Source organism: Struthio camelus, chromosome 9 (genome assembly GCF_040807025.1).
Source record: "Struthio camelus isolate bStrCam1 chromosome 9, bStrCam1.hap1, whole genome shotgun sequence".
NCBI classification, from domain to species: Eukaryota; Metazoa; Chordata; class Aves; order Struthioniformes; family Struthionidae; genus Struthio; species Struthio camelus.
In genome coordinates, this window is record NC_090950.1 from 33,648,600 (window position 1) to 33,672,870 (window position 24,271).

Sequence of the window (24,271 nt, forward strand, 5' to 3'; positions counted from 1 at the left end):
TGGTTCAAATTCTTGCAAGGACCAAATTAAACGGGGGGGCCGGGGCCAGCCGGCCTGCCTGCTCGCTCCGAGCGCCCCACGTGCCCAGGCTGAGGCAGCTGGCTCCCCAGCGTGCTCCATGGGCTCAGCATGCAAAACAGGTGGCTATCATTACCTTCTCACTTTTTTATACCCTTCTACAGTAATAATCTTCTGAGCTAAAGTTTTCTGTGCACCATAAAGGCTATCCGTATTCATCCAAAAACACCTTTAGTCTCAAAGCAAAGCCTGCAGACCCATTACAACAGGTTTCACTTCTGCTTGCAGACAGGTGCTAGACTCTAAACTGTGAACAGTTACGTCCCTTACCAGCTGCAAGCACATTCGAGTTCATCGTTAAAGGATCAGTCATTTGCAGAATAGCTGTGCTGCAGACGAAGACAGCTCTCGCAGTCCGAGTTGCCTGCTCCCCTTCAGAAACCATCACCACTTGTGCTGTTTGCAGCCAAGGCCAACGAGCCTCCTAGACTTAAAGACACTCAATTAACAGCCAGGCTACACATTCGCAGCAGGCTCCCCGATGCCTGGTTTTACAGGTTCTTTCGTTCTCCGTAGGGCTCCAGGTCCTCCTCCCTGTCAAGGGCAGACAGCCGAGGGGCACCTCAGGCACGTCGCAGAGCTGACTCCCGTTAACAGCAGCCCGCAGAACAAGGCAAGCGCCCCTCTCCTGAGGGTAAGTTCAAGTGGCCCGACTACTAGACAATATTTTATATATATACAGCATAGTATTTTTACCTATGTATGTACATAGGTATACAAACACATGCATGTATACAAACACACATACACGCAATACAGCATGCACGACATGCGTGGCACACGAAAGCTGGAGCCCCTCAGAACTGTAAGCCTTCTCCAGGTGAACTGGAGCGGTGGACTCCCCACTCATTCCAGGAAAGCCCAAGGAGCTACTCCAGTGGAAACGTCCCTGCGTGTCCCCAGATGGGGCAGGAAGGACAGGCGAGGAGGCCGCAGACCCAGCATGCGGCAGACTGGAGTCTCCCCTCACCAACTCTGGCACCTGCCCACTGAGCTGTGAAGCTCAGCGATGGCTGAAAACATGACCAGATGGCCACCTGCACCTCTTTCTGTATGCTGCATACCGTCCTTAAAGGCAGGAGGCCTTACCCCCACTCCAGACACGCACACATGCTGCAATTTCTCGCTACCCCACTTTTTTTTTTTTTTTTTCCTTCCATTAAAGGCTACGTTTGCACAGATTTTCCTCCTAGGAGATGCATTACGCTGTTCCTAGTAAGAATTTTATACCAAAAAATCTACTACCCAAAGCAACCGCAACCAGAACGATGCCCTTCAAAGAGCCGCCCAACAAGGAGCCTAGCAGAGAGCCTGGGGACGCTGCGGCCGACCATGTCCGGAGGCGCGCAGTCCCACAGGCAGCTCCCAACAGGCAAGAGACCCACGTTCGGAGGGGCAGACAGCCGCGCTCCCGCGCACAGGCGGCCGGGAGAGGCTGTGCTCCACAGCCTGACGACTTGGATGCATGTAACACCTCGCTGTAAAAAGTCCTGCAGCATACTTTTACTTTATCTTGACAGGATGTATTTGTGATAATCATTTATCACTATGCTTTATACACGCACTGGCATATACAACAGCTTTGATGAAGCTGTCTGTGAAATATTTTCCCAGGGCTAAAAATGAATTGTAAAAGAACATCTTATTTTATGGGTACTTCTCAAATACCAGATAACTATATTTAATTTGTCTAGATTTGACATGGAATTTTGTTCCTTCAAAGCAGTTTCTTCCCGAGAAGAAATAGGCCTGATCATAGCAACAGCTTATTCACGTCCAGTGCTAAAACACGTTTTTGCAGAATGGCTAGTGGACAGGAATCTGGGACAGATGCACCATTCAAAGCATCTGAAGCTACCCTCTTCCCTGTCTAACTCTGTATTCGGACTTACTTTCCTCTTTATGTCTAATATTTGTTTAGGTGTTTAAATTACTAGATTTTAACTACAGCTGTGTTTAGGACCAAAAAGCACTTTGAGAATGGTACCGAGGTTAGAAGAGTCAAGCGACAAGGCACTGGAAACAGGCTTTGCTGTTTCCACCCAGGTCAGTCCACTTTGACATGCAGATGTACTTTCAATACATACGCAACTTCTTGCCCCTATGACATAACCCTATTTCCCCCCCTCAATGCCTCTGATGACCAGCTGGTCACCCTCCCCCTCCTTCAGCTATGACTTTGTGGTTCCTTATTTTCTGTACTCTGCTCAAGCTCTTCTCAAAAGTAAAAGGTACAAGGAAGATCATAGGAAAAGTCTAGGATATTCATCCGTTGCTCTCATTTCAGAGAAACAGATCAGGACAGACGCATTTGTAAACTTTGCTTGGGCAGTTTCAAACTCCCATTTCTTACAGCACGTCATACATGAAAGATCACTTTCCAGGTGGAGATGCACCGAGCCAGAACCATGACAAACCAGACCCAAGAAAACAAGGCGCACACAGTTCACAAACATTTGTGAACATTTTCATTTGGGCAACCTCGCGTTACATGGTAATCGAGTAGCCCAGCCAGCGCTCTCCACGCCATGGGGTTACTGCGAAAGCAGCGTTATGTGGACACGTAACTGCAGGCAGTTCCAGAGCGCTGCCTGGGCAAGACTTCTGCCCTTCGCCAAGCACTGTGCCTTTACTCTTCAGGTTTCCACAACGATAACCTTTCCTGGGACTTTCCATGCGCAGTTTCCTAGGCATCTAAAGAAAGGAAACTAAAAGCCCCAAAAGTTCTAAAAAGATATCTTTGTATTGACACACACGACAATCATGTGAGTTGTGGAGTCATCCTTGCGCAGCTACTGCCACCACGACTGGGCTCGTACAAGCGTGCATCATCACCGTTCCCCAGCTCTGGCTCCCGCACCCTCAGATCCCCCGCCGGCTCCCGTGCTATCCTTTCCCCCACCTCACGCTCCAGTTCAATCCCGGTCAGAACTACGAGGAAGCTTCCCGGACCCGAGCCTCTCTTCCACAAGCAACTGAGAACATATTCATAGCAAAGCATAAGATAAAAAGCGTTCAAGCTGTGAATGACAGCTGCGACATCTGAATATGCTCAAAGACCTTCCAACTGAGCTTCAGAAAGATCCTTGTAAGGCCTCTGAAGGGTATTCAACAATGCTGTATACATATACAGAAGTCAGCAAAACAAAACAGGCAGAAAATATTTGCTGGCAGCTTTGATAGGGCAAAACACAAATCCAAAAGTCCTGCAGTGCTTTTGTAACTAGCATGCCTTCTGTTGGGATTATTCTATAAAAATATTTATCTTGAACAACCTGCTTTTCTCACTTCAGAGAACACAGCTACAGATGCAATACGATCTATGTGCTTCCACATTTAGCAGGGTTGGAAGGACTAGTAAGGTTTTGATAACGAGGTACAGGCTCTGGAGAAGAAATAGTAAGACACGTTGCTTATATATAGCAACTCTTTGGTGGAGTAAAATACTGACATTGAGGAAAAAGACCAAGCCCAGATCTGTTAGCCCCACTCCTCTTAGCAAAGGCTCCAGAGCTGCCACCCAAGCTCACGCTTCTGCCAGCCTCAGACGCTGGAAGAGCCACATCACCAACATCGTGAACAGCCCTTCCTGTAACCACACACGGCCGATACGCTGTCGTTTCTCTCACCTCCATCTATGGATCCCAGGTCCCTGTTCAGATACAGAAGTCTATCTGCACAACTATCAAACCAATTCCCTTTCATAGGCACTGAACTCGAACAAAAACTTCAAATGATTTAGTTGATGGAACAACAACTAGATGAGCAGATGGGCATTTTGCATTGGGGGAGGGTGGAGGAAGAGATTTATATGGCTAAAGGTAAGATAATTTATCAGTTGCTAAGTCACCAAAAATATATTGAATACTTCAGGGGTCTCCTGGCATTCATGACCGCTGCTCTCACTCTGACCCTTTGGAGACAGCAGCTATATCTTTAGATCCTTAAACATTAAATGTGGCTGGCATTTTGGAAAAATATCTGTGTGTGCCTAACAGAAGCGACCCATCAGTTTGTTGTGCGGTCTAGAATCGTTCCAACGGGCTGAAACTGTACGCAGAGCTGAGGCGTCCTAGCCTCCCTGTAAGCTCTTAATCCTCCGCGCCCCAGGACAACTGCTTGCTTCTGTCTGAAGCATGCAAAAAAAAAAAAAATCTGTGCTGCAACATTTAATCCATTACATTATAAGCAATGAGAAAGACTTGGTCTTAACCGTGACTTGTCTAGAATGGCAGCTCACACACTAAAGCATTGCATTCCTCTTTCTTTTGGGACTTCACGTACTCAGGCAGAGCTGCACATTTCAGTCCTTTACAGGATTTTGACTGAAGTGTTAAGTTAAAACTAGTATGCTTAAAACTTGTTAAAATTGCTTAACCAAGAATGACATTTCAAACCAAAAGGTACAGCCATGCCATCAGGCGATCGTGCAATGACGTAATTTTGTAATAGAAAATATAACACAAAAAGTCATCCACAAAGGGGTTCACACCTAGATTACCTTTCAACATATTAGCACTTTTAAATTAATTTCATATAGATGGCTACGAACTTGAACTGTCTGCTGCATTAATAGACCTGCACAACTTTTCAGAGAGAAATCACATAGCAAAACACATGTTCCTTCACTTTAAATACCTCGACTGATGTGCGAGATGACTCACTTGCCTAGAATTGCCTTTCTTTTCTGATATACACTGACTACCCATGATCTTCAGAGAGGAAGACCAGTGACATTTCACTTCCTGACAAGCAGTGTTCTGCTTCTGCTGGTCACAAACGCTGCGGTGGCCAGAGCTGGCTGCAGCTTCGCCCCGCGGGGCTGCACCGAGCGCCGCTGCTGGCACAGCTCCCCGGTCTAACCCCCCACAGCGGCAAAGCTGCTCCAGAGCACACCAGGTACGTCCCTTCACTAGGGAAAACTGCAAGGAAAGATTAGCTAAACGGGAAAGAGCATTCTCTTAACTTGGGTTTATATCTGCATTGTGTATTGCTTTAAATTAAGATTCCACCAATAAGTGAAGTCTTAGTAATCATTTCTATTATAAGTTATTCTTAAGGGATATACAGGCGCAGGCTTATTCACAGGAGCTTATATGTTTCATTTTTTCCCTCCCCTTTCCCACTGAAAAAGATAACAAGTTTTGCCAAAAATATATGTGTAAACAAGAATCCTGGTCCACTGGGGCAATACAACTTACTAGTTCCATGCACAATCTGTAGCTAAGGATATCTATAAACCAATTATTGCTTTAAAGTGAGAACACCAGAGTAGGCATCACCATCTGCCTTTTTATTTTATTTATTTTTCCTAAGCAATCACTCCTGAGCAATCTAAAAACAGAATGCTGGGTTACTTAGTATTTTTGTTTGAGTCAGTTCAGCAATTTTATGTTTCTATGAGAATCTAATTAAGTTTTAAATAATCAAGAGACCAGATTTTGGAAAAAAGAGCATGGGAACTAGGCTGATGCATATAAGCATATTTGTCTGTTATACCACTACATATATATAAAGCTACTTATATAGCCTTTTGATAAGCTCTATTGGCAATAGTCTGCTAGAACTGAACAGTTGAAGCAGCCTGTTCAAATTAAGTAACAAACTTGATGTTATATAATTTTTTAAAGTACAATGATAGTCATCAGCAGCCTCAAACAGAAAAAAAAGGGGTAATGTAATACAACAGACAGAGTTAAAGAGAGAGTGAGAAGAGATATATTACTAACCAGGCTGAAAACAGGATGGCTATTTAAAGCCACTGGAACAGCTTTGAATATTTCAAATGAAAAGATACATTTTCTCCTTTACCTCAATACCTTAAGCAAAATCGCGTTCTTCACTTTTTATTAAAGGCAAAGGCTACCTTTATTTCTTTCTGGGCAATTAAAGTAACTGAGATAGAGCACTAAACTGCTAGTCAAAGCAGCAGGATAGCACTGCCCATCCAAACACCCCACTCAACCTTTTTTTTTTTTTTTTTTTTTTTTTTAAATGTTTTGGGTATAATTCCCCCCAAATTATTTTGCAGAGCAAAGAAAACAGCCCTTGACTCTGCAAGATCTAAATGGCAAGTTTTGACTTCAACTTAGAAGTTTTTCCCTCTATAAGGAATGAAATTTAGCATTCTGACCAAAGACAGTCTGCATTTAACACCATTTCTGTAGTCTCATTCTGGTAATTCAACTACATCACACAAATAGAGCTGCGCCCCTCCCACACACACACAAAAAATTATGTAATTGATTTTTAATAATAAGCTTGCTGCTTTGAGAAAAATATTAATCTAAAGAGATCTATGCAATAAATGAAAATACTGCTAAGGTATCAACTGCCAAAAAGTCTTCTGCTTCTAAAAATATCTCACTAAGTTTCAGTGGATATTGTTACGAAAAGTTACGGAACTAGAAACAGTTACCAAGAATCAAAATGAAGTCTGTCCTAGTGGAGAGCAAGCATGCTACATTCCTTAAAATATCATGTTACAGTCTTTATTATGTCAGAAAAATGAAAAGCACATCAGCTTTCCTAAAGCAAATCTGGAGTCCCATTAATGCAATTAGTGGTTATCAACTGCAGTGTAATTTTGCTTACATTGTTATTCTGAGTTACTTGGCCTAAATCAGCTGATTTATATAATATCCTACTGCCATCAGTGTGGTGCTTCTACTGTTTTCTTCAGAGAAACCCAGTTACTACAAAACGATAGTTTGTTAGACACTCAGTCCCTCAGTATCCATGCTGAAAGTCTTCACCTTCACAACTCCATGATGCAAAGTTGAAGTACTGCTGGCACTGATTGGCAACGCACGGGTTGTTCAACGCATCTTTGAACTCAGCTGAGAAACAGCAGCCATCCCTGCCACGTGCGCATTACCGAAGACAGTCTTCCTTTAATGCTATCAGGGCTGACAAGAACAAGATGTTTCATTGTGTTTTAAAGACAACTATGATTCAAAACAAGGAATATAAATACTCCGTAATGTCAAAGCCTCGCTTACAGGCTGCACGAGGGCAACTTCGGAACTGATACGAGACTCCCAGCACTGAACCGGTTCAGAAAGCCCTAAGAATCTCTTCTACACAAGCTAGAATTTTTCAAGTTAGACTCTCAATTCAAATCCAGCCTTTCCTATAGAGAAATAAGAAACATACAATCAACACCAAACACAACAGATGTAATCAAAGCTGGCCTACAACTCACCTCACATTGAAGATAATTACAGCTATTTCAGCTCTGTAGCTACCTGCCCTGGCACCTTTGTGTACGTTAGTTATATTCAGTGCACGTACTTTCATTAAAAGCCCATTAAGCGTCTAATACATACGTTCGGTCCCACTGACCAACGAAGCTCTCATGAGAGATGACAACATCCATAACCAGAGATGACAGACTTACGGTTTTTGTACAAGCAGCATTGGCAGATCTTTTAAGCAGTGCCCATTTACAGCTTCACAGCCCCAGAGCCTGGCTGCGCTATCACTGCAGTGATTTCACGTACACCCACACTCCTACCTGCCATAAAGCCAAAGAATAACAGTCTACAGTGCTTAAAAACTAGGAAGTTTCTCAACAAAGAATGCCCTTTCTTGGAACAGCAAGGAACACCACCGCCACAGCACTGGGTGTTTCAGTTCCACGCAGTCTTGGGGGCTTTCAGGACCAGTCAATCAGTGCATTAGGGTAGGGGGAGGGAAAGTTGACACCGCACTGCTGAGATGATTGCCAGATGGGGCATTTCCAGAAAACCTCTGGTCATTAAAGAAAATTACACTTCAAATCTAACAGGCCAATCTCCTGGTGGGGCAAGATGTTTAAAGGACAAAACTTTGAGTGCCAGTAAATAACTTCATATGCTTTCTAACTAAGACACTGTGGAGCAGTAAGTCTGGCTCTGTGGATTTCATGACTCCAAAAAATGAAGTTTTCAGGCAAAGCAGGGAGGAAGTTTACTGTTCTTATTACTATAAAAGGACAACAGAATCCCATGACTTAAAGGTTCCATAACTGTTTCCACTGAAAGACAATAATATACAATTATGTACAGAAGCCAAATGTGACTATTTCCTCTTGTTTACTTGGCTATTATCTTGAGGCGTTCTTAGTGACAAATGGCATCACAAAATACTAGCTGCACAACTGATCCAATGTGGGACATGTGCCAAATTAACAGTCAGCTGCTCTACAGATTTATCAAGTGTATTCAAGTCTTTCTGCCCAAGATAATCTTTGCTGATTGACTCTGATACATTATTTCAGGCACCTAGGAAACCAAGATCTTCTTTCTCTCAAACATCAGGTTAAAAAGTAAGTGTGATGCATTTCTCCCTCCGAACAGAGCAGTGAGCCTGCTCAGAAAACTGTGGACATCCAAGGCATGACATGTCCTGGGATGGGATAAGGTTGAGCAGGAAGGCAGCTCCTGCTCCCTGCAGACCTGGGAGTTAATCTGCTGAGCGACAGGACGGCCAGGTCTGAGCCCTGCCTTCCTGGAAACAGGAACATTGTGAGCTCAGGGCAAGCGTTCCAGATCACCCATGTTCCAACCAAACTTAGTTAGCTATATAAGGGCTACTTTATAGATTTAAAAATAGCAAATTACTGAGCAGTTCAGAGTCAGAGGCCCATGACTAGTCTGTAAATCAGCTAACCAGCCCAAGAAGGAACATTATGCTTCACAAAAACAAAAGAGAAACCACTCTGGACTGCAGGGAAAAGTGAAGTCTCACTCAAGCTTTCTGTCCCTGGGAGCACAGCAGGGCTCTGAGTACCTGCTTCTCCTGGCATTGCCCGAGTACACCCGAAGTCAACCTGAGACTCTCCAACAGCGCTGATGCAGATGTGGAAGGTGAGACTTCTATATGCATACACACACAAGTAACATCAATGAGAGCGTGGACATGCCGAAGTAGTAGACCTACTCTCAGTAAATCAAATAATTTCTACGGCATAAGGGGTCCCAGCTTCACACCACATGGCTAAGTTCAGGACCAACAGGATATAAAGTCATCTTTGCTGTGGAAGGAAAAAGAATAGGTGGTTTTGGGCCACACCAGGGAAGACCCAGAATCACAATTTTTTGGACAAAAGTAACCTACTAAAAAAAAGTGCTTCCTCCCCTCTTCCTGCAAAATAAAAGGCGGTGAATGTAGCAGCATAACACAGACTCCTTTGCAACACATCTGCTGTGCTAATAGGCTTCTGGTCTCCCTTGGAAATTTTGATGTAGTCTTAAATCTACTTTATAACCATCTCCCCTCAGCTTCTTTTCAACTAGGAACAACAGAGGGTAAAAAGCCTTACTTCTGTTACTATCAGTTCACAGGAGATTGGGAAAAGCAGCCTGCATGCTGGTACCATAACAAGACAAAGCAAGAAGAAAACAAAAAAGCTATCCATTCTGCACTTGGCAACTAAAGCTGAAACCTGGAGCTGACCACCAATCTGGGCTCTACTCTGGACTTCTCTGCCAGTTTGCTTTGAGGATCCCAGAGGTCAAGCAAGGATTTTAGTTCTGTGGCATGCCATTTTCTTCTACCAGAGCTTAGTCCTTCAGTGATGAGTCTGTTGTACTAGCCAGTAGGGAAAGACTATGCCCATTGCAAAAAGCTTGGTAATCCCATCCAAACTGGAGACTCAAGTCCTGGTTGTCTGAGTAATCAACCAAAATGCTGGTCAGCTGTTTGTTGAATGCTTTGTCCCTTGAAACAATGGGAATACCTTTTGAAGCTTTAAACTACTTTCTCACTGTTGATTAAATTATCCTATTTGCTGGGTCCTTGAACAGTGGCCTCCTTCCATAAAAGTTTGGGAAGTTGCACATAAAGCGAGCACTGCCCTTGGGAAGGAAAGATTTAACTGAGGTTGGTTGACAGTTTTGCTTTGCCAGGAAGCTCCTCTTCTCCTTTATTTTTCTCTTGGCAGATTGCACTTTTTCTTCCTCTTCTGCAAGGATTTCATCTGGACACAAATGGAACATTGCATATTTTAATTTTAGGCTTAGACGCAGAAGCAATTGGAAAAAGTTTGTTGTGGGTCATAATCTGAAAGTTGACCCTGGTCCCAAAAGGAATATTGAGGTTTTGCCTGCTGCTTCTCAGGAGAGGAAAACAAAAAAGTTTGTTTTAGTTTTAGAATGAATTACAGACTTTGTCTCAGAATGCAAGAGGCCTGCAAAGCTCCTATGACCAGGCAAATCCTTATCAGATCTATTCCTCTTTCCTTGGTTCAATGGCAATAGGGTGGGATGGGAATACACAAAGAGCTTGTCAGTTTGCATGCATTCAGGGGGAGCATCCAAAAGCATCTTCTGCATTGTCCTCCTTGATCCTGCCCCCCCCAGTGCAGAAGGACTTAAGCTAGAGACAGGCAGACCAGGGCAGGACTTGTCTCGATATCCTTCTGGCTAGCTTTCTTGCTCTGCGAGCCACTCAGAGCAGATCAACTCCAGTGACTTTCCAGGGAAGTAGGCTTTGTGACTTACAGGCGGCCTTGCTATGGGCTAATACATGCAGCCCCAAAACACCAGCTTCTTGCACTAAAGTCTCGCAAGGAGACCATAGCATACTTACTGCCTCAGGAGACAGAACTGGACTGCCTGCCTGAATGCAGATTAAAAACTAGAAGGCTTCCCAACAGTGAATCCACGTTTCCCTTCGCACTGATTGACAGGTCGGTCTACTTCCAAGTCTGCACAAAACACAGAGCTGATGTCACAGGATTTCAGGCCCATTATAAAGAAGAAGAAATAGCTTCTACTGCTACTAACTCATGCCCTACTCATCTTATGAAGCTGGTCTCTTAACTTGCTTGCATGATTCCTCCCAAGCAGTATTTTTTTGAATTATCAGAGATAATCTATGACTTTCTGAAACACACTGCAGTGAATATAGTACTTCACAGTCAACACAAGAAGGAACTCCCTGGGGACCTCTGCCCTGCCAGAGGCACACAAATTGCAGTGACAGCACCAGCAGGTACAGTCACCCAGACGTGCCCATGCGTGGGGAGCAGGCAGGGAAGGTCATCAGCAGATCCTCCAGCCTGGTAATTAAGTGCTAGCCCAAATAGCTAACCTTCTGAAAACTAAGGCAAAACAATAAAACAGGTCAGCTATCGCAGAAGACAGGACAGTTCTGGATGTTGTCTCAATTGTCCAAAGCATTTGCACCAATGTCCCACATAGGTGCTGCAGATAAAGCTGGCAGAAGTTTCTGACAGTGGCTTGTATGGGGCTGAGCAAACATTTGAACTAAAGCTTTTTAATACTAGGCCCTGCACCTCATTTTCCTTTAAGGTTTCAAAATGTAAAATTAACTATACTTCATAAAAAACACAAACCCATGAAAATATTGTTTTAAAAGTTAAGGAAAAAAAACAAAAAAAACCCAAAAAACTTAAAAATCACTCCATAGAGAAGCTCCAGCCCTCAGTAAAGCTTTGAATGGAGGCCAGAAGCTCAGCAGGGAAACGTGCCCAGCAGCAGCCAGCTCACCATGGGCCTCTCTCTTACCATGCTGAAATCCTCCAGGTCCAGCGACGGGACCAGTCCCGGCCCCACTCCTCCCACCTGGGCTAGTGCTGGGCACTGAGATGGGGCAGGACAGTGCTCTCACGAGTGTCATGAAGGGCAGCACGCGACTAGGACATAAAGGAACCCGTGATGGCAGGACAGCCACCACAGAGCTGTCCAGGCACCAGTTTGGGGACATACGGGCATGCAGGGTTTCTCCCTGCCACAAGGCAGGGTCACCCAGACCTTATGAGTCACCAAAAGGGTGAAAATCTGCAGCCTCTAGCCCTCACCACCTCTTCCTGAGCAGCAAGTTTAACCCCTCTCCTCTCAAGGCATGCGAAGGGGTATGGTTCTTCAGGCAGAAGGATTTCTTTCCATTTGCTTGAAAAATAGAAGCTTGACATTTCAAGGTGTTATGCATAAAGTCCATTGGACATGAAAACTGAAGCTACCAAACACCAGAACTCAAGGAGGACCCAGAGCAACCAGACACATCGGAGCGATGCTTGCAAAATGCACCATGATCTGCACGATCCCTGCAGGAACGACTGTCACGGAAACTACAGGGAGAACATGGGAGAGCCAGGAGCGTGAGGCCACCAGACCAGACCTCACTCACAGCCTGTCTGTTGCCCTGCTCCTGAGAAGGTCACCAAAACCAAACCTCTGGGTCACAGCTAACCACTGACTAGACCTGAAGAGCTCAGATTCAGGTTTCCAGAAAGGCTGAATGCTCAAACTGCCGTTGAAACCAAATATAAGGCAGGCATAAAAATTCTAAATGAAATGAACCTCCAAATTTATTACCCAAAAGCAATGAATAACTCGCCATCATGGCTTTGATTTGGAAGTCTTAGAAAGAAAAGAGGGATAAACACTCTCACAATAAAGACAATTTCGTTCCAAGTCTCTGAAGATACCACCATATTTCACTGAGAAAGATTCAGTGAAGTTTGGAGGAGAAGGGGGACTGTATTAATTCAAGTTGACATGCATTTGCTCAGACTAAAAGGATACATTCACTAGAGCAGCTCATTAAAAGACTGTGTATTCATTTGTCCATGACTTTGGCCCCTTCTTATGGGGTGATAAGCACTCATAAAAGGAAAGTCCATGGAGAAACTGTGTATTCAGCAGGGTTTGGGTCACGTATTGGAAAACGGAGCATGCGTCAGGCACTGAGTGATTAGTAACACTGATGCATGTAATTCACATATTGTAATTTTAATACATACATAAACCTGAATTTCAGTCCCCTAACCTCAGATTTCTCTCTGAATATAATACTTTCCCAGATTCACAGAAAGAGATTGTATTAATTTTTCTATTACCATAGATTTCCACTAATTTTGCCCTTAGTTTTCAAGCCTCCCAGCAAACGTATGGGACAAACAGGGAGGGAAGATGACAGACAGGTCATTATGGGAGAGGGGGGGGAGGGGGGGGGGGAAGAGCCACACACCAGCAAAGATTTATCACTTTTTCTTGGGAAAAGTCCGAGCCTTTGCACACACCCCAAACAATCACAACGTAAGCCCTGTGAACTCTGGTTTAGAACACTTCCATTAATAAAAAAAGAAGTTATTAGAGTAAGCTTTACAGAAAAGGTCACAGCCAGGCCTGGGAACAGTTTAAGAAAAGAAAACACCAGCCCTTAACTTAAGGTCACGTACTGCTTTTTCAACTGCCCAAACGTGTCTTTCTTGAGAAGAATTTGCCGCTGATCTGAAGGCTGGAGTACATATAAGTACAGGGAGAGAGCAGGGCCATCTGCAGCGCTCCGCGTTCCAGCGCCCGCGGCCACGCAGCCAGACGCAGCCAGCGAGCCTTCCCTGCTTCACCACCACTGCTTCAGCTGATAACAGAGATGATAATATAAAAGCATTTATTTAAAGAACTGAAAGGCTGTCCAACTGCAAAGTAATAACTAATGGATAAAACAGAGAAGGCAGAAGACTTGACACTAACCAGTAAGTAAGAGAATCTGCTGTAGTTTATACAGTTTTTATAATGTTTTATATTATAAGGCAGTTGTACCAACTTTCAGCTATTAAATAGATTACAGAGTAAAGGGACCACATGCGTAATTTTATATGCATTTTTTTCCCAGTCAAGAGACTGTCTCTTAATTACATATTTCTGTAGGCTACCAATGCTCTCAAATATATTTTTAACTTTTAAATAACTACAGTTATATTTTTTAAAATTGCCAAATGAAGGTGAACAATTAATTATTCACTAGCTATGCAAACCACAAACAAATTACCTAAAACAAAATCCTAACCGTAAATAAAAACTGAAAAACCAAGACAGACAAACTCCCACAACTATTAGTTTGAGCTACAAAACAGACTAATGACATCCCACTAGACTACAGATCTACAACTAAGAATTGTCCCGCATTTGTGTATACAGTTTAGGTATAATTAACAAAAGCTGTTTTTCTTAAGTATCTACCTTTATTTTAACTTATGAGCAAGGAAACATAACCGTATAAAACTCAAATAGTAAAAAATATCAGAAAATAGAATTAAAAATCAAACATTTTAAAAGATATGGTCTATTAAAATAGAATGTTAAAAGGAATAATTCTTTATTTGAGCCAAATTTTTTTTCAAATTACTCTGTTTTAAGGGTAATAAAACTATTAATAATTAAAATATTACTGACATACTTAGTATTAGAATAATTCCAAATTTAATAAGGCAATTGCTTCTAAAAGTTACACTTTAATCCTCTAATATGAAATTGTAACAAAATGTTCCTAATATAACAATCCTAACTTTTCCTCTTGCATCTAATACTCCCTAATTAAGACATACCTGGCTGGACATGGGAAGGGTCTGGGTTTTTTTTTTTGTTTGGTTGATTTTTTTTTTAAGGTTTGATTCAAAATGCAAATATTTGGAATACTTGAGTTAGATCCAAAAGAGATTATGTGCAAACAAGACTAAAGATTGCCCAAGTTTCAGTGTAAGTACTGGGGTCTGCATAGACACCTTCATAGCTTTAATAGTTTAACGATAATACATTCTACTTTTAGACTAGTTTAGGGCCTTGTCTATAGCTCAGAAATAAAAATAGAATGAAAATTTTAACCTCTTATCAGAAAAATGAGGCTGCAAAAATTTCATATGAAAAAAAGTAGCATAAGGACTCCTGGACAATAAGAAGAAATGAAGCCACTGGTGGGTTTTGCAAGAAGGAAATAACACTCTACCCTTGAGGTGTCCTCACTCTGCAACCAAATTAACTTATGCTACCCTGCAAACAGCTTACTATTTTAACAAGAAAATAAACAATCTTATCTGCAATAACTGATCTTTATACCTATTGGCTCAGCCCACTGGCTTTGTCCTTCAGAAGACCAGAAATGAATGATAAAACATCAAAAAAATCACATATGATCTAATTGTGTTTAATAACTTTGGTCCAGAAAACTTGCTATAAAACACTGTTAACACTAAACATCGGCTGTGTTAGATAGCGTCATTTTATGTGGCACACTTCCTCCTGCCAAGTTAACAACAATAATTCTGGTTCTGTTTTTAAAAATGACACTGTTGAAAGTGATCCTGAGAGCTAGCTGTTTATGCAGCCAGGCCATCAATGACTGTCCAGAACTCCTGAGCAGATGCAGGTTGAGCCAAAACATGCGGGCAGCGAAGCTGCTCAGCATCTCTAGAAGTCACTCACCTTCACTCACATAGTTAACCCAAACTCCTCTCGCCTTCCAAGGCAGGGCAGTACACTAAGTTGCTCTGATTTAACCAGGAGATGAAAAGTCAGTTTATTTTCCTCATTGCAAGGTTGCCTGAAAATGTAAACTTGCCTTTTTCTTTTTTTTCTTTTTTTTTTTTTTTTTATAAGAGTGAGCAGATGGGGAGGAGAGGAAGGAAGGAAGGAAGGAGAATATGCAGATCAGGAGATTAGCTCAAAACAGTACTCTGATCTCTACCAATTTTAGAAACATATTTCATATCCAACCAGAAATAAGATTTCATTCACAATTGTAACCAAAAAGTCAAAACTTTCTACAGTACATACCGCTTCCTTCCGCGAAGCCTTCATGGGACTCCCAACAGCCAACAACTGGCAGCAAAAGTTTGTAACACATTGAATTTACAAGCTTGGGAACTGTTTTTTCAGATGCAAGGCATGAGAAACACACATATAATCATTAAGTCTGAGGGAAAAAGATTTGTTTTCCTTTGAATTTCTGAATATTGACTGTACTGTACACACACGTTGAAGAAATTTTTGCTCTCCCCCCAAGAATTATATAACGAGCCAAAGGAGTAGAGGCAGACAGGCAAGACAATCTCAACAAAGAGATATCACAAAAAATGTCAAGGTTCCATTCTATGTTTTTCATACCAGTAGCATTAGTTAAGGTTAGACTATGCAGTCAACTTCTGCCGAACTGACCAACCTGAGCGCTCAGAGACGGGCGAGGGAAGCCAGCCGGGATCAGGACATGACGCTGCCCAGGGCGAGGCGAAGGGCCCCAGCAGTGTGACGGGGATCAGGGCGCTACCAGCCCACGCGACACAACGCGCCCGCTTGCCCGGTCACTCGAGGACCTTCAGCAGTCACAAACGATGCTACGCAGGAACGATGGCAGGCAGCTGCGCAGAGCGCCGGGTCGGGTGCACCAAGGAGAAAGCAGACAGTATGCAAGGACATACGGCCTGCGAGCGTGAGCAGCACTGGCCTGTGATCTTAAGAAAGCCCCTCCACAAAAGACAGTTCAGGGTTGGAAGAGGGCTGGAGCTCAGTATTTTTTGTTTGTTTCATCCAACGTTCAGGAAATCAGGACTTCATCAATAAAACAGAATCGCATGAAACGATACTTCCCTCCATCACCGATTGTTGCCTCCTAATGAGAATATCCTAAACTTTGACAGTTCTATCAAAAGTGGAAAAAGTATTGCTAGGAGGACAGTCAGATTCCTTCACATCTCTGTTCTGACCCTTACTAACCTTACACAGCAGACAGGACGTGCCCGGCTTCGCTGAAGCTCAGCGGGAGCCACGGCTCTTCACAGGGATGCAGCAGCGGTGCGGGGACCGTCCTCAGACATGGAGCCGCTCCCAGGTGGTGTTCGTGGGGGACACTGCTCTCGCCCACTTTCTGCTTCACCGTTTTCACAGAAAGGCAGCTCCTTCAGCCCTCTGCCTTCCCACACGGACACACAAGTGTTCCCGAAAGGAAGAGCTGGAAGGCAGAGGAGCAAGAAACCAAGGCCCTGGGGAAGTCGCACACAACGTAGCCCCTCTTTCTGTGAGCCATGCAAGAGGAAACATGCATTGAACACTGCCGAATACAATGCTGTCTCACAATTACTTGGCTTTTACCTCTTGTGATGGGAATATTTTCTTATTCTTTATCCTAATCTCACTATTTATCCCATTTTCCTCTCTTACAGCGTAGGCACCTATGACAAACAAGAACAACTACCCAATTTAAAAAGATAATTTTAAAGCGCTGAAGTGGCACATAAGAGAATAAAAGCCTGCAAAATATGTTAATTCTTCCAATGTAGACATTGCCTTGTGACAAATGTTATAATGAGAAGAGAAAAATAACAAAATCTGTCTCCTAGCAAACCTGCAAAAAGCTGCTTAGGAAGTCAAACCTGCCAGCATATCTCCACGTTATGCTCATATATCTCATACGTCCTCACCCAGGAACGTGCCACACTCTCTGCTGTATCGACACCTTTACGAAGATGTACAGTAGCAGCTACACGCCACAACGTGCACGGGCTTTGGGAGGAGATGCCTTGTCCTTAAGCGGTCCCTCCGCCTGGCCCCACCAGTCCTGACCCTCTGGAAGGCGCAACAGGACACCTCCAGCAAGCAACCCTAAGGACCAGGATATCACCCTGCTACCTGCAAAGCACAGCTCACATGATCCCACCACTTGTAAAGCACAATCAGTAAGCCCTGCTTTCACTTCCCACTGCTGCTCAGGCTCCCAAAGAACGAGCAAGCATGAGAGAGGAGGGAGATGCTTGGCAGTCTACCCAGGCGATCTCCAGCCACAGGAGCTGGAGAAGGTGTCCTGACCCATCCTGGCACTGGCAGAAGCTGCTGCATGAGCAGGACGGGCGTTATGATTTACGTAGCCAAAGATACGCTTCCAAACTGGATTCTGCTTTGGGATTTGCTTTTACTAAGTTAGCTGGAGACTGCAAGCTCAGATCACCACCTATATTCCCATCAGATTAGAAAGCAAATTTTTTAAAAGCTACATCTCTTAGCACAACTCAGCATAATCTGCAGTTGCTGTTTTGTGCATTACATTCCTCTATATCTAGATTTCTCAGAATATCAGAGAGAAAATGCGGCATGCTCTTCCTCCCTGATAGACTCCATTTTGCAGTTTAAAAGAGATTTCTGAAGACAGTAACCACGATCAAAAATTCCTGGCCCAGTAATCACACTGTATATTTGTTTATCAAGTAGTTGCATTAATTTCCATAAATAGCTGAAAACATCCATCTGGTACTGAAGAATGTATGTGATACTCAGGGCAAAACAAGAAATTTGTAAATATTATTCCTATGTTCAGTAAAACAGTTATGAACTTTAGACTTCTGAAATTTGTCAGTCAAGTTGTCGAAGTCAAGAAAAGGGTGTCTTACTGCTTTTGGAAGAGTTACAAACGATACCATAAGAATTTGAACATGGAGGAACTAGACATTGTAATGGTTTACACAGTTTTCTTCTCATATATTTTGCCAAGACAACACGATTCATAAACTGAGAAATTTCAGAGTGTTCATACCTTTCACCAGATCAAATCTGTTAATGTGGTGAATTACTGTTGCTGGTTTTGCATAGCTACCTTTATACTATTTGTATATAATTATTATACATATACCTATACACACATACACACACACAAATACACACTTTATGCTGGACCAAGCATTTGAACATAAAAAGGCTATTCAAGTATGAAAGGATATTCTCACATGCAAATCAAGAACTACTGGGTGCTAAAATATACCGTCTAACAAGATGTTAGCAAATAGCAGCAATAACACAATAGCAAGGTTACAAGAAGTGAAGGGGAAAAAAAATAATTCCCAAAGTTTAGTCATCACCTCCATTAGCATTTCAGCAAAAAGCTACTAAATTCACCCACCAAGCAGTTTGCATCAAATGAGCAGTATTCACAGTTTCCAGATGAACCACAGCATTGAATGGAGTGAATATCTATGCCCATTTTCTGCTGCACATCAGTCAGTAGACCACTGAAAGCTTTCACACTAGAGAAACTGGGATGTTCTCACTGCAGCGGTTTACAGGCAGCTTGAACAAGAATGAAACAAGAACAAGCATGAAAGGGGAGCTACTATACAAAGTGGAAGTAGACCTTCTGCCAGCTACACACAAACCATCCCTGGCAACAACAAACCCCAAGAGAAGGGTGCTGCTGGAGCTGTGGTTATCTGGATCCAGAGGTACCAGGCAGCTGCGCAAAGCCAGTCTGCTTGACTAGTTCTTTATCAAAGCACAAGAATTAGATATCATTATACCATGTTCCCATACTTCCTACAGGACCTACACTGTGACTTGTAACTGATCCTGGAAACAGGCTGGTGAGGTGATGAAGTTTCCTATTAATGCCAAATTATTCAGAGCAGCAGGGACAAGGCCTTTCAGAAAGGGTTCACAGTTCTGACTCTGACTAGGGGACAAAAAGGGCTGATAACATTTAAAATAAACATCAACGACGTGATGCACAAGAGTGGAAAAAGCACTCTAACCCTGCATACACAAAGATGGGTTCTGGGTTGAATATAATTACTGTACCTCTGCAGCTCCAGTCCTAATAAATTTTGAAGTCCTGCTAAAAGTACCAAGAATCATCTGCAGTACTGACAATCTAAATACAAGCTGTGCTATGATAAACCCTCCGCACCACAGCATTACGCTGTGCCATATTACCACATACAACCCTAACAACTGTTTTTTCCCATCCTACACATAGATCACCCAGGTAAAGAGGAAGCCCTGCGCCTGAGAATGGAAAGCACTCTAGACCTTTAACGCCTTCACGAATAGCACAACAGTCGAACCCAGAAAGGTAAGGACATGCCATTGATCTTGAAAGACTTACTGATTCTAGCCTGGACTTTGGCCTCTTTCTCAGCAGCAGGCACTCCCAAGATAATCCTTCATAGTATGATGCCTCAGCACAACAAATAACTCAAACTTCCCAAGTCATTTAATATCTGCTACTAAGAATAAGCACAGAACCACCCACATGTGCCTACTTTGTCTTAAAAAGCCCTACAGATCAGGGAAAAACTTCCAAACATAACATGCAGAGAGGTTTCCACTCAGATGCTCCTACCGTACTAACAGAACATGTATACAGCAGGCACTGGTATGAAGAGAATAGTTTTCAAATACTGTATGTTAACACCTTAAATAAAAGTGTTATTCATACTGGTGCTTTCCAATTGGCTGGGGGGGGGGGGGGGGAAGAATACAGAGGGAAACAAGGAGATCCTCCTAGCTTTAGCAATTTTGTCTCAAACCTCATGCATTATCATCTCGCAGGCCTAATGCATCTATTCACATAGTGGTTATATTCCAACATCCACTCTCTACACCATCTTTTCCTTTAAAAACCCAAACAAAAATAAAATCCTGATGACTGGAGTTTAAACAAAGATAGGAGGGCAGGGCTGTTTATGAGAAAACCACCAGGAAGAGATGCAGGCTTTGGATGCAAATACTGATAATACATGTTCCATCATTCCACTTACTAATGCAAGTTCCAAAACCGAGCCTAGGCTGGTTAGCTTTTACCGTATCTTCAAAAGAGATACGGATAACAATACACCAAAGGAAACAGCTTTCTCTGTTTGAAAGAAAACTTCCATTTCCCATTACCATAGGGTTGCATTCAGGTTCCAGTCTGCTACACAGAGGCATCAGCTATTGACTTTAAATTATGGCAATAAAGAAATTCTCTATTTTCTAAAAGACAACGTGGGTTTTTTCCCAGCTCTGTGGCCTGTGTTTTCCAGTTGCTTAGGTTTTGGTTTGCCAAATGCAGCAGCAATATATCCGTCAGCCTTTCCTACAGAGGATGATCCATCCCCATAAACCTTCCGTCAAAGTAAAGCAGGCAGCAGATGTGATTTCTTGAAGCCTTCATAAGGATCCTTAAAATTTAAATTTGAAAATACAGCTCTAGCTTGCACCTTATGTATGCCTATATATTGTGCTACTAACAGCAAAAGTTAAACTGTGCTACCTGCACATACAGTTTTCCTTTAGGAGATATTAGCATATACTTAGATCTTTACCAGGCTTGACTCGAACAGAACAGGTGTTTACCATCACTCTATACAAAACAGAACACTTGAAAAAGCAATATGTATCTCTTACATATACTTTCTGGTAAACCAGTACTAAAAATAGATAGTGATCCTTAAGAGTTAATGAAATGCATTCAGAGTCAGGCATCACCGTGCTTTCGCCACCCTCCTAGTTCCCAGCACATAGGCTTATATACAACAAAAGGAGCAGTACAGGACATGAAGACAATGGATTTAAGTCACATGGAGAACCAAATGGATTCTCTATCCAAAACAGCACTGTGCCACTGACCACCATCAAAAAGTGAGATGGCACCACTTGGAAAACACTCACTATGTATCCCTACAAGAAACAGTAATTTGGTAATTTCTGAGAAATAAGTCACACTGATTTTGAGGTCAGAGTAGAAATCTTATACTAATTAATGGAAAGCACAGCACTATTTTACCTTACTGAGATAATCTTTCCTCTGCTTCTAGGAGTAAACTTATTATAAGATGTTCAACTCAAGTACAAACTCATCGGAAAACAACTGCAGCCACAGCACAGTAGTAACTAAGAAAGTCATTCCACTGGTTTACTGTTTAATTTTCATAGGAGGACTCTTGCTGAACAGTATGGCAGCATGGATCTTCCTGTACGTTTCTAGCAAGAAGAGCTTCATCATCTATCTCAAAAACATTGTCATTGCCGACCTTTTAATGAGCCTGACATTTCCTTTCAAAATTCTGGCCGATTCGGAAATTGCACCTCCACAGCTCAACACTTTTGTGTGTCGATACTCTGCTGTTGTTTTTTATACAAACATGTATATTGGAATAACGTTTTTTGGCCTCATAGGTTTTGACAGATACTACAAAATTGTAAAGCCTTTATTTACCTCCGTTGTTCACACAGTTAACTATAGCAAGGCTATCTCCATCATCATATGGCTACTGTTAATATTTTTATCACTTCCAAATATGATTTTGACTAATGAAATTACTAAAGCAAATTATTCCAGAAAATGTATAAGTCTTAAAAGTGAGCTTGGCAGACAGTGGCATAAGGTGTCAAGCTATATTTCCATAGGAATTTTCTGGGTTGTGTTTCTTCTGTTAATTGTTTTTTACACCTCAATATCAAAAAAGATATATAGCTCCTATAAAAAGTTCAGAAAGAACTCAGACATGACCAAGAAAAAAACCAGTCGTAATATATTCAGTATCATGTTTGTATTCATCATTTGCTTTGTACCATACCACCTCTGCAGAATACCATACACTCTAAGTCAAACTAGCTCCCGATTCAACTGCCAGTCAACAAAAGCTCTCTTCTATGCAAAGGAGTTCACGCTCATCTTATCTTCTGCAAACGTGTGCCTTGATCCCATTATTTATTTTTTCCTCTGCTTGCCCTTTAGAGAAAAGCTGTATCAAAAACTGCATTGCAAGCTGAAAACTTCAGGTGAGGTTGAAATTTCTAAACCCAGAAGGTCAAACACTCTTCGGGAAAGTATAAACATTGTGTAAGGTCAGACGGGTAAAAATAACGCATGCTTTTCAAGGAAGACTGCAAATGTCTCAAAAAAGAAACTGAACAAATGAGAATCTGCAAAAAAGGTTTTGGCATAAAATACCAATTAACAGTTCTCTGTATAAAAACATTATTGCTTACTACCACTATATTTACTACTGGCTACTTCAGCTGATGATACGGTTGTATTACGGTGTGATATGACCTATGTGGATCTCAAAAGGAGAGAGGAATAACTGGAACAAAAAATCGTGGAGCTCCAGGCTACGGTCCTCAGAAAGGATTATCCAACAGACCTAGCAATCAAACTGATTTGCTTTTGTTTTGTATGAAGCCAGGCATGAGCACAAACCCGCCCGAAGGGGCTGCGAACAGCTGATTGTCCATCTCCATTGGAACAGATTCCTCAGAAGCAACACTACAAAGTTCACCACAAGTCTGTCTGATTTGGCCTCTACCAGCCGATAAAAGGGTACTGAGACCCTGAGGGAAGATCTCTCATGCATTTACAAGCTCACAAAGCAAAGCACCAGAGACAACGCACAGCTCATTTCCAACAACTGCAAAAAAAGAATGAAAGAATTAAAAAAAAAAAACAAAACCACAGCTCAGATCAAATCCTCAAAGATCTGTGCAGAGCCTGAAAAACCTTTGACAGCATTTATAAAAATATATTGGTTTTCTTAAGGGAAATACCCTATAACATTAAGAAATTAAACAATATGACTCTATTCATAACCCACAGGCAGGAAAAAAAAAAATAGATAACTTCTTTATATTGAGCACAGCATCCTACAGAAGTGTTTTAAAAGGAATCGCTTCAGAAACTAAGTAGCACAGTTATATTGCACCGTATTCCCAAAATAACATTGCGTACACCAAGAGTGTTTATACCAAATTGACTGAGACTTTAATAACTCCCTCCCTGTTGCTGCAGACAGAGGTAAGAACACTTAAAGAGCAGTTTGAAAACAAACACATAGCTGTCTAGAAACTGTGGGATATACTTAAATCCAGAAAGAATGATGTGGTGGTTTGCCTACGTTTTTGGCACTATGGTGAAGCACTTCTCTTTGTACAAAGCTAATAGCTAAGAGCCATCCATATTATATATATAAATATAATATCCTTTTTAATTGTATTTTTCAGTGCAGTCTTTTTTTTTTTTTTTAAATCATTGTACAGGGAAAACACAGCAGAGCATGTCGTATCCACAACAGCTTCCAAGGAACAGCTCTGGAAGCTGAATGCTTTAGTTTTACTTAAAGAAGTTATAGGAACAGAAATAACCTGTGTTTCACCTCTCTGCCTCTGTGTTTCAGCTTAGCCCGAACAGGTAACCTCTAAGGGCGACAGATTTTTAAATACACGCTCTCTGAATCTTTTCCAAGGCTGTGGGCAATTTCTCTTGGTTTGAGACTGCTGATATATAATAATGATATTCCACTGTCACCCATTATCATATTTAAACTCACCTTTCTTGAATATATTTACTTCCATTTATTTCTTATTTGCCTAATGAGTGGTCCCACACCAAAGTCACAAAACAGTCAGAACCCAAAGCTTGGGCAAAGTCTGGGTGTTTATCCGATTCCTGGGGCTTGACGTAATCCTTAGTCCCAACTGGAGTTTAGGGACTAGGCAAGTTTTTGGTTTTTTGTTTTGTTTTAAGAAAATACATAAAAGATTATTTATGTGGTTCTTTCAGAGCTCCCTGATCCATGTCAAACTGAAACTTCGCAGGCTCTTCCCTGCTAGCAAGGGAAATGGTCTATAAGGGAAAGGAATCTGCTTTGTGGGAGGGTTTTTTTCTT

At 42.2% G+C, this 24,271-nt stretch overlaps 2 protein-coding genes across 26 annotated transcripts in view; one reads left to right on the forward strand and one right to left on the reverse strand.

Annotated features, from left to right (window-relative positions):
• MED12L (mediator complex subunit 12L) overlaps positions 1 to 24,271 on the reverse strand; it is a 186,417-nt gene that overhangs the window by 86,217 nt on the left and 75,929 nt on the right. The gene's annotated exons all lie outside the window — the stretch shown is intronic.
• P2RY14 (purinergic receptor P2Y14) lies at positions 4,785 to 23,598 on the forward strand. Of its 3 annotated transcripts, none has more exons than XM_068954715.1 (4): positions 4,785 to 4,977; positions 10,004 to 13,564; positions 19,600 to 19,695; positions 21,422 to 23,598. In XM_068954715.1, exon 4 carries the CDS (start codon positions 21,440 to 21,442, stop codon positions 22,451 to 22,453), a length of 1,014 nt encoding a protein of 337 aa, XP_068810816.1. In that variant the 5' UTR covers positions 4,785 to 4,977; positions 10,004 to 13,564; positions 19,600 to 19,695; positions 21,422 to 21,439; the 3' UTR covers positions 22,454 to 23,598. The 3 variants fall into 3 exon arrangements, with proteins under 3 accessions (XP_068810816.1, XP_009674648.1, XP_009674649.1); XM_009676353.2 differs by having other exon boundaries at positions 13,306 to 13,564; XM_009676354.2 differs by lacking the exon at positions 10,004 to 13,564 and having other exon boundaries at positions 4,786 to 4,977.